At 41.2% G+C, this 17,023-nt stretch overlaps 1 protein-coding gene across 2 annotated transcripts in view; it reads right to left on the minus strand.

The window, feature by feature from the left end:
* Positions 1-487: 487 nt before the first annotated feature.
* The window catches only part of APOOL (apolipoprotein O like), a 76,469-nt gene continuing 59,933 nt past the window's right edge, over positions 488-17,023 (minus strand). The window contains exons 7-9 of one of the 2 annotated variants that reach the window (XM_036439804.2): positions 9,361-9,474; positions 9,052-9,169; positions 488-1,047 (exon numbers count right to left, since the gene is read on the minus strand). In XM_036439804.2, coding sequence (XP_036295697.1) covers positions 959-1,047; positions 9,052-9,169; positions 9,361-9,474 — 321 coding nt within the window. In that variant the 3' untranslated portion in view covers positions 488-958. The remainder of the gene's footprint in view (positions 1,048-9,051; positions 9,170-9,360; positions 9,475-17,023) is intronic. The other variant, XM_045582370.1, reaches the window with a different exon arrangement.

Consider the following 17,023-nt stretch of genomic DNA (forward strand, 5'->3'; position numbering starts at 1 on the left):
TTAATTTTTTTTTTAGATAAAGAAGATCAGAAGCTATTTAGAGATTGAGGTAGAATAACTGAGTGAAAAGAAAAACCAAAGACTGAAGATATAATACGGTATTGGAAAAAAAATGGAAGGAATGAGATTAGGAACCCAAATAGAAGCATTAGACTTAGAAAAGGGGGATGGTATGGCTGAAAAGAGGTAAGCCTTAAAGGTAGATGAGAAAAAGTTGTGAATAGTCATGACTAATACCTCATGTTTTTTCCCCCTCTATGTAATAGGAAACACAGTCATCTTTGGCAGGTATAGGAGACTTGAGAATAAAAAGTCTGTAATAACCTCTCCTGAGGAACAGAATAGGAAACTACCTAGGAATGGGAAGTTCTGCTAAGCAGCATTGAAGGTCCCATGGAGCATATGGCTCTCCTAAATAGTTACAGGTGTTTTGGAACATTTAAGAGAAGTCAATATTAATAAAACAAAGAGACAAAGCCAAGCCCAATTGTCATAAAATATGGATATTTTATTCCTGCTCTGGGAAATGAAAAAAGAGGATAGAGAATATATCCTTCCACAAACCATTCTAATTTAGCTGACATTAATGTCACAGTTGGGAATTGATAGTGGGAAAAAGCTAAAGCAAATCTATGTGTATATAAGTGCATACATATTTTTTCAGATCCTAGTCTCATCTCATAACTGTTCACATATTTACTCTATTTGTTGTTTATAAACACCCTTGTCATCAAATGCATCTTCATCTCTGCCTCTTCACCAATCATTTAATAATGTTTCGATTGTATTTTCTGTTTGTGTTTTAATCACTTCCTTGATTGGTCAAACTGCACATTAGAAGATGTATGGGATAAATTTGCTTTAAATTATGCTCTATGAATCACAATTACCCATTACACGGTTTCTTTCATTATCATTTGGAACTTCACACATCTTGTAATTCTCTACGTAGACTATTTCAGCTTCTAGTGCTGTACATATCTACATCTTCTGGATGGGACTGTCCATGATCCATGAGCTTGGGGTCAGGTATAAACTGTGTAGCACCTGGTAAAGTATTAAAATGAAAAAAAGTTAGTCATTCACTCAGCAAATTTATTGTTGGAACTAGGAATACATCAGTGGGGGAAAAAGTTAAAAATCTCTCCCAATATGGACATAACATTCAAGTTGGGTAAAACAGACAATTAAGTAAAATAAATAATATGTCAGATAGAGGTAAGCACTATGCAGAAAGATAAAACAGGGAGGGGCATATGGAGTACATGGGTAATTTGCAATCTTAAATAGGGTGGCCAGAGAAAGCTTTCTAGAAAAGTGTAATTGAAGGAGATAAGGATGTGAGCCCATAGATATCTTAGGGAAATGCCTTAGAGGAGCAGAACAGAGCAAGTATAACATACCTGAAGCATGTCTGAATAACCACAAAATGGCCAATAGGGCTGAAACAGAGTTGGCAAGATGTGGTGATGATGGATGCAGTGAGAGTAATAAGAGACATGTTCAGAAAACAATAGAATGCTAAGACACAAAGAGACATAAAGTTTTTATTTTTTATTTTAAGTGAGAAGAGAAGCTAGTAGGCAGTTCTGAGCAGAGGAGTGGAATGATATGTTGTTTTTTTTTTTTTTAAGATCACTCTTAGCTATGGGGAGAAGTGACTGTAGGGGGAAAATGGGGAAAGAAGGGAGATGGTTTAGGAAGCTATTTCAGTACAGCAGGAGAAAGATGCTATTGGCTTTAATTAGGGAAGTAGCAGTGAAGGTGGTGAAAAGGGACTGGGTTATGGAGAAGTCCTATGGTATAATGGACAGGATTTCCCAAATGGATTGTACATATTGTGTGAGAGACACTGTAACTTAAAAAAAAAAAAAAAACCCTGCAAGAATGGAGTTGTCATTTATTGAGATAGGGAAAAAATGCGGGAGAAGCATATTTGGGGGAGGCAAATGAAGTGTTAAGCTTTGGATATGTTAAATTTGAACTCCTAAATAGTCATCTAAAGATGTACAGATGTTGACTAAGCAGCTAGCAATGTGAATCTATAGACTGCAGGAGAAGTCTGGGCTGGTTTATAATTTTCACAGTCCTAGCCTATATGCAGTATTTAAAACTATGGGACTACATGAGATCATCTAGAGTAGGGGTGTCGAACTCAATCAGAGAAGGGGCCAAAATCTAAAATCCAGCCTAAATCGCGGGCCGAATGGTTTACTGAACAGTCATAAACTGTCATTGTGATGGAAACGCAGCGGAGTGCAGTGATGACAGCGCGGTGCGGGACACATTGCAAGGCCTGGCGGGATGGATTTGGCCCGTGGGCCTTGTGTTTGACACATGTGATCTAGAGCCTCAGAAAAGAGGACTAAACATTGAGCCATTTGTATACTCCAATTTTTTGAAGTTAAGAAGACTAGGAGAATATAGCAGAGAAGACTGAAAAGGAACAGCCAGTCAGTAAAGTAAGAGAACCAAAAGCAAGTGGTATCCCAAAGGCCAAGTGAAAAGACTGTTTCTTGGAGGTGGGAGCAATAATCTGTGTTAAAAGCTACTGATGGATTGCATGAAGTGGGATTGAGAATTGATTCCTCGATTTGGCAATGTGTATATCACTGGTGATTTTGATCAGCTGCCTGTATGCCAGGAAGGATGCTATGTTATTTTCATGCATTGTCTCTGAATACCACCAAGAGATAGATGAGACATTTATATTATCTTTGTTTTACAGATAAAAAAATTTTAATTTAAAGATGTTAAGAAACTTGGCCAATGTCACTCAGCTGGTAAGTGGAGGAGTAACATGAACCCAGGTTTACCTGATCCCCAACACAACCACCTAAGCTCGTCAGTAAAATGGAGATTAGGAGGAGTAACAATGTCATATAACTATTTTAGCAATCAATATAATAATGTGCACAAAGTTCTGTGTATAATACTCTGTATGTGCCAAGCAAGCAAGAGAGAACTACTTTTATATTTTATGACATCAGAAACAAAATATTTTTAGGAAGTTTTTATTTTAAATATGTTTTTTAAAATCTGATTGGTTTTTAAATGATTTTACTACATTTTTGAAACACACCTTTCCCCCCCACAGACATTTAATTTCCAGTTTTACGGTGAAAGACAAAGATAAGAAATAAATGTATATACAATGATTTCTTTTACACCTGTTATTTTAGGAAAATGATATACCTATATGTAACTTCACCAGTAAAAACATTACAAACAACCAGATCATTAGTAATCACTACCCATGGAACTGATACAGTTTTCCATAGAATGCAGTGCTTAAGTTTAGGGAGGTCTGTGGATAGAATTCGTGTGATCTATGAACTTGGATGGGGGGAATTTATCTTTACTTTCATTAACCTCTAATTAAAAATTGACATTTACTTCAATAATGAATGTAAGAAACAAACCAAAATAGTATTAACAGTATCTTAGATTCTATCACTAATAGAAACAGCAGATATTTTTGTATTACACTGCAGTTATAGTTATCTTAAAATATTTATACTTACAACTACTTCAAAACTATGGCCTTTATTAGGTATTTTCTTATGTATTGTTGATTAATACATTTAAGGAGGTCATATATTACTATGTATTTTATTTAATGCATTAAAAAACATTATTCTGAGAAGGGGCCCATAGCATATAAAAACATTAAGTGGTTCTCCCTGCTCCCTTCCAAAATGTATCTTTACTGCCATCTTGTGGCAGCCTTTGCTCGGTGCCAGTAAAAAGTGTTTCTAGGGAATAGTTTTATCAGGCATACTACAATAAGCATGTAACAAATATTTTATATAAGTCTGAATCTGTCTAATTTGCTTTAAAATGCCATAAACTGACTAAGTTCTCTAACACTTCTATTTATTTTCACAATTTATGTTCTTGTTCAAAAATCTAGTCAAAAATTCAGCTCACACAAATGTGAAAGGCCCCTTTACCTTTAGGCTGTCACTTCTCAAAAATTGTTGAAAGGCTTCAAATTTTTAATTTACCTATAGCTTATGTCAGACATTATTAAATAAAGGAATGAGTTTTTCCTAAAACCACCTGCTTGGAGGCCTCACCACGGGAGATTTTGACTTATATTTCTTAGTTTGAGTGAATTTTAGAAAACAGAAAACAAAAAACTCAAATAATTGTGATGTGGATCCATCTGGTTTAGAACCAGCTAGCCTATGTAATTCTATTCCTGCCTTTTTAGAAGATTCAATCTCATGATATTCTGAGTAATTAAGGCTAATTTCACCTCTCTTATCAAAGGTTCTCTATCCTCCCAAAAGATTAGGCATCATAAAATCTCTATCTTGACTCTTAATCTCCATCGTTATATTGTGTTTCTTTGTACTTCCTTATTTTTATCTCTAATAAAAACACTTTGTGCATAAAGTTCTTAGCAGGCTTTTTTAAAAAAGCTAGTGTTAAAACAGGAAAGGAATAAAGGTGTGTAAAGTTATAAAATAGTAATGAGTTATTGTTATAAATAGCCACTAGTGACATCTGTTGACTAATAATTTAGTTTACATATAATCTCATTTATATTACAAAACATGGGACAGATCAGTAATAAATTGCTGAGTGAAGTTAAAAGTGTTAGACATTATATTTTTGTTTCTTTTGTATAAAATTGGGATGATATCCAGCATTCAGGTCCTCAGTAATTGGAATACTTAAATATACTAGTCCCTACAAGATACTTTCTCATACTTTCTAGTCTTCCCATTCTTTTTGCTCTCTCTGCTTCAGCTGGGCTCTTTTCTATTGACCTCTATTTGAGTTCATTATTTCAGCCCTCCCTTGTACAGGGGAGGGCAAAAGTAGATAGATTTACAGTTGCTAGTATCCTATACAATAAAGAGGCAATATGCAAATTGACCATCACACCATCACACAAAATCGCCACCCCCATGTGGTCACAAGATGGCCGCCACAAGATAGCTGGCAGGGGAGGGCAGCTGTGGGCAGTCAGGCCAGCAGGGGAGGTCAGTTGGAGACAGCAGGGAAGGACAGTTTGGATGACCAGGTCAGCAGGGGAGGGCAGTTGGTAGGGACCAGGCTTTCAAGGGAGGGCAGTTGGGGGCAATTAAGTCTGCAGGAGAGGGCAGTTAGGGGTGACCAGGCCAACAGAGGAGGGAAGTTGGGGGTAACTGGGCCTGCAGGGAAAGACAGTTGGGGGGGACCCAGGCCTGCAGGGGAGGGCAGTTAGGGGTGACCAGGCCTAAAGGGGAGGGTAGTTAGGGGCAAACAGGCTGACAGGGGAGCAGTTAAGCATCAATCAAGCTGGCAAGGGAGTGGTTAGGGGGTGATCAGACTGGAAGGTAAAAGCGGTCAGGAAAGCAGGCAGGTGAACAGTTGGGAGCCAGCAGTCCTGGATTGTGAGAGGTATTTCCAACTGCCCGTTTAGACGGGCAGTCAGACATCCCTCAAGGGGTCCCAGATTGGAGAGGGTGCAGGCTGGGCTGAGGGATACCCCTTTCCCGTGCACAAATTTCATGTACTGGGCCTCTAGTATGTGTGTGTGTGTGTGTGTGTGTGTGTGTGTGTGTGTGTGTGTGTAGTTTGCGAGTTCACCCAATCTATTCTATAAGTTGATTGATGATGGCCATGACTAGTTTCCCCAGCTAATTAATATGCTCCCAAAGTGTGCTCGATGAAAATAAATTTGTTTAATGTCAAATGGCTAATTACAGTAGTCAAATGATAATAATACCTTTTAACATTCATGGAGAGACTAGTATGTGCTTGATACTGTACTCTGTGCTTTACATGCACTATTGCATTTAATTCTCACAACTATGTGAGGAAAAATACTATTGTGGTCCCCAATTTTTGAATAAGAGACTGAGGCTTAAGGATTTCAGACACATGTCTTATTTTAAATCTGTGCTTATAATTACTACTGTTTTTTCAGGTCTTAGACCTTTGGAATTGCATGTAAAAAGTGAAGGATGGAAATGATGAATCACAAGGGTCTACTGCATAATAAACTCTGAATAATATGTGATAAGGATAAATGGTACTGGCATGTCTCTTTTCTCATGTATCCCTAGAATGCTTTTCATATACCAAGTTACCCATGGGAAGGGAGGGGTAAAGGGTTCCAGAATCTATCTATCTATCTATCTATCTATCTATCTATCTATCTATCTTATCTAATCTATCATCTAAATAATGATATTGGTTAGGGATGGATTGGTCCCATTGTAAAACTGTAACATGTTTCAACTTCACAAAGATACTCTGGAATTGACAGGCATTTAGAAAAATGACTAGATATATTATATACTGTATTTTTCGGACCATAAGACACACCGGACCATAAGACGCACCAGTTTTTAGAGAAGGGAAATGAAGAAAAAAAGATTCTGAAACAAATAGTGTCCTAAAATATTTTATGTGCAGTAAAACCCAACATCACAGTCATAAACACATGTAATCAACCCTGTAAAGTAAACAGCAGCATTTAGAACCATTTTAGAGCTGGGCAAGCACACAGAGACCACACAGAGCTGGGCAAGTAAAAAAACTTTTTTTTTTAAAGTATATGTGTAGGCTATATTTGGACCATAAGACGCAGGGACTTTTTCCCCACACTTCTGGGGGGGGAAAAAGTGCGTCTTATGGTCCGAAAAATACGGTACTTGTGGACTGTAGATTACTCAGAGAGAGAGAGTAAAAACTGTATGCCATTTTGGTTAAAAAGGAGAGGTGACAGAGGAAAAGTGTAAAACAAATCAGGTTTGTTACTCAGTAACAGCTTTTATAAAGATTACATGAGAAAGGAAGAGGCTGAAATCAGAAACTAAACTCTGGTTTTAAATTAGCTACTTTGTACACAATGGAAAGATTTTGAACTTTGGTGTCAGGTAGATCTAATCTGTAAACACAACTCTGCTCCTCATGAGCTGTAGAATTTTGGGAAAGGTACAGAGTCTCAGTCTCTTCATCATAAACTGATTACAATTACATGTACATCAGAGGTTTTTGTTTTGTTTTGTTTTTGGGTGAGGATTGAATATCACAATATATTTATAGCTCTTTGCACTACAAAGGAGGTGCTCAATAAGGGCACCTGAATAATGAAATATTATCATTATTTCCTAATTCTTTACCTTTGAGTTAGTCCTATTTCCTTTGCAGTAAGACAACTTAATGGGTAGTACCATTGACACTGTACAAATAGACAAACCTATGTAAGCCAGTGACTGGTGAATTTATTTGAATACATATTGAAATGCTTTAAGCACTCTGTTACCTTCTTATTGATCACAGTAAAACTATTACAGTATTTGTGTAGAAGGTATAATTGTCACTAACTGGTACCACAAAGTTCTACTTGTCATTATCTAATACTAGAGGCCTGGTGCACAAAATTCGTGCACTGTGGGGGGAGTCCCTCAGCCAAGCCTGCCTCCTCTCACAGACTGGGAGACCTCAGGGAATGTCCTACTGACGGGAAGCGGGCCTAAGCCACAATCTGGCCTTCCTCTGCGGGAGGTGACTGGGCTGATCAGAGGAAGGCACCAGCCCCATCACCCCACTGCTGCTGCCATGGTCACAGCCGCCAAGGTGTTTTCATCAACAGGGACTCCAGTCCCTTCACCATGAAAAAAATGACAACTTTCTTTAAGCACTTTCAAGATGTGTCTTTCATAGTATATGACATTTCTTTTTTATTCACCTGAGGATATGTTTCCTTTGTTTTCTAGAGAAGAGAGAGGGAAATACAGAGAGAAACATCAATGTGAGAGGGACACTTCGATTGGTTGTCTCGTGCGTGAGCCCTGGCCAGGGAGGAGCCTGAAACCTAGGTGTATGACCTTGATCAGAATCGAACCCAGACCCTGCGATTGGCAGGCCGAGGCTCTATCCACTGAGCCAAACTGGCTAGGGTAAAATATGAAATTTCTTAGCCCCTGCAGCAGCAGACCTTAGTTTTTCTTCCAGGAGTGTGGTGGAAAAACCCTAGATCACCTTCTTGGATTCTTATTACTCAAATTACCAAGAACACTGTGAGAGGCAGCTTACAGGGAGCTTAGCCAATGAGCCTTCAGAAAAGGTGTTTCCTCTGCAGCTCATGCACAGAGGACCCCCTGCATTGTGTCCCCAGGACTTCTGTCTGCTGGGCAGGGGGTGTGTCCTAAGCCACTTGGAGGCAGCTCTGAGCATGGCCCCAGCCCAGTGTCTGTCCACTTGGGGTGTTCCAAGTCGTGCTGTGGCAGCTCAGAGATCACCCCCAACCCAATGCCCACTTTCTGTCAGCTGGGCTTCTGTCTGCTGGCCCAGGGGCGTGTCCCAAGCATGGAGAAGTGGCTCTGAGCAGCCCCCCGCCCAGCGTCTGTCTGCTGGGCATGTCCCAAATCTTGAGACAGTGGCTCAGAGCAAGTCCCCGGCCCAGCAGCCCAGCATTCTGTCTGTAGCCCTTCCTCCCTCTGCAGCCTGGGAGTGGGACACTAGCACCCCACCCTGGCGCTATGGACACTGCCATTTTTGTAGTGGAGTGATGGTTAATTTGCAAATTACTCTTTCATTAGATAGGATTAGCAAAGCTATTAGTATTATAATTGGTGCTATTTTTACAATTTGATGTTGAAAGTTCTCCTAGTATGTAAACTAAATAAAACTGATGGGGAAAGCCAAGACTGCTGATGGCATAAATAACATAAGAAATGGAAAGCTGATATTCTTCTACCTAGATGTGGCTCATATTTATAGCCTGTAAAGAGACAGAGTGAAGAAAGGTTCATTTCACTCCACCCGATTAAAAAGTTCACATTTATAAAGTGGTTGTAAATTCTTCACTCATCCAACCTGCCAGAGCTACTCTATACCCCCAGTGAAAATATCTGTGTTATGAACTATCAGTCGCAATAAGAAAAGTCCCAGGTACCTGAGTACCTCATACCCTAAAAATACATACAGACTACAGATATGTGAAAGAAAAATATGGAAAAACATAAATACGTTTAAACTAATAATTATAAAATCAGAAAAATTGTAAATAAATAATAGAAACAAAATTGAGTTATACAAACAAACCTGAGGTGAATTCTGATTTTGTCTTCATTTCAGATCTGGGTTCTGTTGGCAAACCCATTGAGTGCTTCGGGTTCTGAGCTGTTTTTGCAGGTATTTCTATTTCAGCAGAGCTTTCTAGCTGTTGAGCAAAAAGATTTTCCTCATGAGTAAATCATTTTACTAAAAGAATGAAATATTTTATAAAAGTTTAGCATGCAAAGGTATTATGTTCCTTCATCTTTTTGTAATTCTGTTGTTGACCTCTGTCCAGGACTCCCATTGCAAGCCAACACCCACCCAAATAAAACTTTTGGTCCCTTTAAACTCCACCTTAATTTTTTCTTTAGGTTCAGGAAGTGACTCCTTTTTGTTGTTTTTTGTCCACAGTGATTTAACTGCTTCATAAGTGTTTTGACTTGTAGCATATGCCTTTTTCCCAGCGACCTAATTAAAACAAAAAGTGAGACAAATGACCTATTTTTAAGAGTTAAAATAAGAAGTATTAAAAATATATGTCAGGTATTTTATATTAATACCCAAGTTAGAAACAACAGAAAGTATATGAATGAATTTTTAGATGATATAATACAAAGCCAAGCCCCATTTTCTAAATCTTATATGAAAAGTTATTTGCCTCATGTAAAAGGCTAAAAAAAGTATATAGTTAGTACAACACCAAGAGTGAATCCTAATGTAAACTATGAACTTCGGGTGATAATGATGTGTTAATGTAGGTTCATCAACTGTAACAAATGTAGCAGTTTAGCAATGGATCAGAGGAAGCTATGCATGCATGGGAGCAGGAATTGTACTGGAAATCCCTGTACCTCACCTTCATTTTATTATAAACCTAAAACTGCTAGAAAAATAGTCTTAAAAACTGTATAGCTAGCACTCACACTGTGAATTTAAAACTAAACCATTTTTGTTATTTTGTTATGAACATAAACTGCTCTAAAAAAATAAAGTCTTAAAATTTTATAGTTAGCACTCACACTGTGAATTTAAAGCAAAGCCAATTTAAGAGGAGTATGGGAAGGATAGTTTGAGATAATAAACAGCTGACTGAGAAAAGATTTTAACATGCTACAAGGTTAATGCTTCTGTTTGAATGTAATGTTGCTTTCTCAAGGTATAAAGAAAAAGAATCAATATATTTCTACAGAGAACAATACTCTTTTTATTTTTTCAGAGACATGAAATAAAAAGTGAACTACAAACACAAAAGCAGAGGCTAGGTTGCTGACTGAATTCTTGAAGCTGCTGTTACACTTTCATTTACATCTCTTCCTGTTTGAAAATCTGACTCCTTCTTTCTTCTCCCATCCTTATTTATGTTCCTTATGGTAAAGGTAATTTCAACAGCTACTGATCATTCACGCTGTAAAGATCTTTTGAGGAGCTTTCCAGAATTACAATTTCTATAAACAAACTTTTAAAAACAATGTTTTCTTCCATTAAGTAGAAATATTTCTATTATTTTTGCTAAGTACATGCTACATTTAAGAAAAATAAATCAATCCACTGGTATACAGAAAGCAGTCTTCCTCCCCCCCAGCATAAGCTTTAATTGTTGCATGTATATTCTTCCTGAACTTTTACTCTTATACTAGAGGCCCAGTGCATGAAATTTATGCATGGGGGTGTGTGTCCCTCAGCCCAGCCTGCACCCTCTCTAATTTAGGACATCTCTCTCACAATCCAGGACTGCTGGGCTCCCAACTGCTCACCTGCATTTCTGATTGCCCCTAACTGCTTCTGCCTGCCAGCCTGATTACCTCCTAAATACTCCCCTACCAGCTTGATTGATGTCTAACTGCTCCCATGCCAGCCTGATTGCCCCTAATTGCCCTTCCCCTGCAGGCCTAGTCCCCCCCAATTGCTCTCTCCTGCAGGCCTGGGTTCCCCCGCAACTGTCCTTCCCTGTAGGCCTAATTGCCCCCAACTTTCCTTCTCTGCCAGCCTGACCAACTCTTACTGCCCTCTCCTGCAGGCTTGATTGCCCCCATCTGCCCTTCCTTGTAGGCCTGGTCCCTCCCAACTGCCCTCCCCTGGTGGCCTGATTGCCCACAACTGCCCTGCCTTGCAGGCCTGGTCTCTCCCAACTGCCCTCCCCTGCTGGCCATCTTGTGTCCACATGGGGTCAGGATCTTTGACCACATGGGGCAGCCATCTTGTGTTGTAGTAATGATCAATTTGCATATTACTCTTTTATTAGATAAGACAGAGGCCTGGTGCAAGGGTGGGGGCCAGCTAGTTTGCCCTGAAGGGTGTCCCAGATCAGGGTGGGGGATTCTCTGGGGGCATGGGATGACCTGTGCAAGGAGCCTGTGGTGGTTTGCAGGCCAGCCACGCTCCCAGCAACCCAAGCAGAGGCCATGGTATCTGGTATTTATTTATCTTCTATAATTGAAACTTTGTAGCCTTGAACGGAGGCCAGGGTAGGCCAGGGTGGGCAACCCAAACCTCCTGCTCTCTCCAGCTTCGTGGCTGCTGCCATTTTTGTTTGGATTTACTTATCTTCTATAATTGAAACTTTGTAGCCTTGAGTGGAGGTCAGGACCAGCCAAAGTGGGTGGGAAGCTTGACTTCCTCCATCACTGGGGTAACTCAAGCCTGCTGCTTGTTCCAGCTCTATGGCCACTACCACATTTGTTGGGTTAATTTGCATACTCACTCTTGATTGGCTGATGGGTGTGGCTTGTGGGCATAGCACAGGTACAGTCAATTTGCATGTCTCTCTTTTATTAGATAGTATAGGGGTGTCGAACTCAATCAGAGAAGGGGCCAAAATCTAAAATCCAGCCTAAATCGCGGGCCGAATGGTTTACTGAACAGTCATAAACTGTCATTGTGATGGAAACGCAGCGGAGTGCAGTGATGACAGCGCGGTGCGGGCCACATTGCAAGGCCTGGCGGGACTGATTTGGCCCGCGGGCCTTGTGTTTGACACATGTGCATCTTGTATACTACAGGCCCAGTGTACAAATTCGTGTACCAGTGGGGTTCCTCGGCCTCGCCTGTAGGATCGGGCCAAAACCAGCTCTTCGACATCCCCCGAGGGGAGATTGTGTGAGGGCGCAGGTCAGGCTGAGGGATCCCAATGGTGCACAATCGAGGCTGGGGAGAGACACAGCAGGTTGGCCAGCCAGGGAGACCACAGGAGGGCTCCAGGGCATGTCAGGACAGTCTTAATCAGTCCTGATTGGGCTGGACCCTAGCAGCAAGCTAACCTACCAGTTGGAGCGTCTTCCCCCTAGTGGTCAGTACATGTCATAGTGATTGGTCCACAGTCAACTGTCTGGCCCCTGGTGATCAGTGCACATCATAGTGAGTGGTTGAACAGCCTTAGCATATCACACTAATATATTATGCTTTGATTGGTTGAATAGATGACTGAATGACCAGGCACTTAGCATATTAGGCTTTTATTATATAGAATTATATACATTCACGCATAGCATTTTAAAACAAATGGAATGTAGCCCAATCCAAGATAGAGGCAAAGTAGAAGGGAGTCACACACACCACTTCCTAGGATCAAACTAGAATTACAATTAAATTATAGAACAATCAACCTGACTAACCAACTGAAGATTATCTAAACAGATGTATTATACCCAAGAATTTACAGAAGAAGACATATCAAAACAGGTAGAAAGGGCAGATATGTGTAAAGGGCTGCTTCTCCCTCCTCCCTTGGGCATGAGCTGAGATTCTGGAGGGATATCTCACCTGCAAAGATATGCTGAGGTTTGTGGTGTCTGAACAAGAAGCCAGGCTTCCCATCCCAGAGCACCAGAGCCAGGAAGAAGCAACCACATATCTAGCTGTGAAATTTGGTGGGGATTATGTCCACCAGGGAGATTTAGAGACAGCTAGGGACACAGGTGACCTCTTTAAGGGCCAATGCACAAAATCTCATTCACAGCCACTCACCCTGGGCTCCAGCTGAGGGATGGCAGAGCAGACTAAATTCCAATGAGCAGATACTGGATTTTGTAGCTCTGGGGAGAGATCTGTAGGGCCAGCCTCCAGAATCCCTGTGCTGAGTCCATCTCCCACACCACAGATAACATCTTTCTTGGGTGGAACACTTCCTTCATTAGGACATCAGCCTAGGGGAATGCATAGCCCCAGCCTCTAGAGTCTCCGTTGCCCTACCCTATAGAGCAGTGTTTCCCAAAGTGTGGTACGCGTACCCCCAGGGGTACAGGAGGAGTTTGGTGGGGGTACGTGTTGCACCGGAGTTTGGTGGGGATATGCACTGCACCGTGCTTAGCTGCGCCTAATTCTACGTTCTCATGAGTACGAGGGGTACTCAGCATTACAAAAATTATAGAAGGAGTACACATATGTCAAAAGTTTGGGAAACGCTGCTATAGAGCATCACCTTGTGGAAGTGTCAGTTGCCAAGGTTGGTTGTAGAGATTTGGGCAGACTCAGGCTGCCAGTGAGTGAGTTTTGTGGTTTTGAGGTAGAGCCCATTATGCACACTTTCTGGTGAACCTGACAGGTGCCTAACCCTCACAGGAGATACTCTAGCCCCACACTTTAGGCTCTGGGTAGCCCTACCCTCCCTAATCCTGTGGCCACTGCCCTGATGAACATGGGCTCCCCAGGAGTTCTAGGAATAATCCAAGACAAACTGAATAGTGTGGCTCTGGGGTTAGGGGCCACTACCCCAACCTTCCCACAAGACTGACCAGCACCACTCCCTCATGGGATGTCTACTAGTTCAACCTTCATGATTCCCAGCAGTCCTGCCCTGGTAAGCTTGGGCTATTGGCAGAATCTGGAGCAGACTGAGTTTTGTAGCTTTCGGATAGGGGAAATTTTTCCCTTACACATCTGATCAGTGCAGAGCCCTCCCTTTACATAGTCAACTCTTGGTCTCTTTGGACCTGATAAACTCTGTAGGATTCACCCTGATGACTCTGAGACCCTATCCCACCACAAAGGTCTGCTGGCACCTGGGGGTGGCAGCTAGACTTGATATACCTTGTGACTTTTCTGAGTGGCCTCAATCCAATCACTGGCACTGAATTTGAACTATCAATCTGGTGAACACAACTATCCCCTACCTGGTGATTCAGCTTCATCCTTCCAATGCACACACAGGCCCAGTAGAGGCACCCACAAACTGTGGACTGCTTTGTAGCATCAAAAAGGCTACTCAGAGCCAGTCACAAGCAGTGTCTGATATTGCTCTGCACCAGAGTCCCTCCCAAGAGGCTCCCAAAACAATAAGACAATGACCAACTTCAGATAACAACAGGGCAGGGTCAAGTTAGCTTCAAAAATGGCATATTGAAAAGAAATTGCAGCAGGCACCAGCCCCTACTGAGGTGAATTTCACTTTGTGTGGTCAGCACCTGCATAGAATTGTACACTGTGGTCAGAGCTAACCCTAACACTAAGCCATTCTGAATGTCAAACCCATGCATGAATGAGCCAAAAGCAATCAAGATTCAATTAAAAAAGGGAGCACTCACAAAACCAATAAAGGATATTTTTGAAGCACCCAGCTCAGGTGATCAAGGAGACTGTGCTACTGGATCCCAAATGAAACTTACTACATAAAGCCACCTTGCCAAGACTGGGAAACACAGAAGATCTGCCTAATACATAAAACATACACAAAAGAGGCAGCTAAAATGAAAACACAAAGACACATATCCCAAATGAATAGGAGAAATATCCAAAAACAGCAAAATGGAGGCAAGCAATTACCAGATATAGAGTTAAAAATATAATGGTTATTAGAATGTTCAAGGAACCTAGTGAAAACTTCAACAATGTGAAAAAGGACATAAAAACCATAAAGAAGAACCAATCAGAAATGAAGAATACAGTTTCTGAAATGAAAAATTCACTCAAAGGAATAAACAGTACGTTGGATGAAACAGAGGATCAAATCAGTGATTTGGAAGATAAGGTAGCAGGAAACATCAAATCTGAGCAGCAAAAATTTAAAAAAAAGTAAATGGCAGAGATAACTGGGAATGCAAGAAAATGGAGAGGACCATAGAATGATATGGCACCTGCCCCTATCTATACTCTATCATTGATTTGGAACCCCAGAGGGCTTCAGCTTCTAGAAGTATTCCTGGGAGGGGGGAGGGGGGATTCCAAAATGGTGGCAGAGTAAGTGAAAGCTACACTGACATTCTCCCAGGACCAGTTTGGAATTACAACTAAAATACAGATAAGTCATCCTGAATAACCAATTGAAGGCTGGCTGGAGAGAACCCTTACAATCAAGGACATAAGGTGGAGGCCACATTGGGACTAGTAGGAAGTAAGGAGACGCAAGAGGGCTGGCCAGGCTCACAAGCAGCAGCTGAAGTTTAGAGAGATATCTCAGCTATGGGGGGTTCCCACTGAGAACTCTGGGGACTAAATCCCAAGCTAGGCTCCCCTGCTAAGCATAACAGAACCATGAAACGTGCCCACATAACATCTGGCTGTGAAAAGCACAGAGGATTCTGTCCAGCAGGAAGAGATGGCAAGAATCACAGGCACCCTCTTAAAGGGCCAACACACAAAATTGTGTGTGCAGACACCTTGGGCTCTGGCATAGAGAGGGAAGAGTGTACTAGAACAGTATGAGGAGAGTCTCAGGTTGGTGGCTCTAGGAAGAGAGCTGAGAAAACAGCTACCAGTATCTTTGGGCCGAGTCATTCCCTCATGCTGCAGACGTTATATCGATATTTCTCAGGCAAAGCTTTCCCATCAATGCAGCTTTAGCCTGGGAGAAGAAATTGCCTCACCCATTAGAAACCTCCTCTACCAATCCTTTGGAGTTGATGCTCTGCTAAGGACTACAACCTGAAGCTCCTTTAGTGAGGGAGACTAACAATCATAGGTGGTTCTCTGATTATTTGAGTAGTTGCCTGCCCTACTTCTGGCCCCGAGGCTAGGAAATCACACTTCTGTGCTTGCTTGGTCATTTCTTTACACATCCAGCCCCAGCAGAGGGAGCCACAAGATGTGAATCAATTATTGCTCCAAACAGGGTACTCAGGTCCGGTAACAAACAGTTGCTGACACTGGCCTGCATCAGAGACCTTTGAAGAGGTCCCAAACCAACAAAGCTAGTGGCTTGCTTAAGACAACTACGGAGCAGGATCTAAAAAGCTTCACATGCAGTATGTCCACAGGAAGATACTGGCAGGCTCCAAACCATGCAGAGGTGAATTCCACATCCTATGATAGGCACCTGAACAGGAGTGTGCACACTGTGTTAGGGTTTGAGCCTCACTGACAGCCAGCCTGTGAGTGGAGCACAAGCACTAGCCAATAGTAATCAAAACTTAATTACAACAGGAGTGACACACAAAGCCCACAAGGGACACACTTAGAGAACCTAGGTTAAGTGATCCAGAAGACTGGGAGTCATAGTAGATCTACCTAATACATAGAAACAAACTCAAACAGGCAGCCAGAATAGGGAGACAGAAAAACAAGCCCAGAATGAAAGGACCAGAGAATCTCCAGAAGAGGAGCTCAATAAAATGGAGATAAACAATTTATAAGAGTATCGAGTAATGACTTTAACGATGCTCAATAGCATGAAAAATACCATAGAAATTATGAAAAATAACCAGTCAGAAATGAAGAATGACATAGCAGAATAAAAAATACAGTGGAAGGAATAAACAGCAGATTTGAAGAAGCTGATTATCGAATCAACAAATTAGAAGACAGGGAAGAAAAGAATTACTCAATCAGAGATGCAAGACAATAACAATTAAGAAACATGAGGATAGTTTAAGGGAACTGTGTGACAACAATGCAGTGTAACAATATCTGCATCATATAAAAACAGAAGGATAAGAAAATGAGCAAGTAGCCATTATGCTCAATTAATATTTGACGAAGTTCAGAGCATACAATGGAGTCAAAACAATCTCTTTAATAAATGGTGCTGGGAAATTTGGACAGATACATGCAAAAAAATGAAACTAGACCACCAACTTACATCATACAC

Source organism: Pipistrellus kuhlii, unplaced genomic scaffold (assembly GCF_014108245.1).
Source record: "Pipistrellus kuhlii isolate mPipKuh1 unplaced genomic scaffold, mPipKuh1.p scaffold_m20_p_16, whole genome shotgun sequence".
Taxonomy (NCBI): domain Eukaryota; kingdom Metazoa; phylum Chordata; class Mammalia; order Chiroptera; family Vespertilionidae; genus Pipistrellus; species Pipistrellus kuhlii.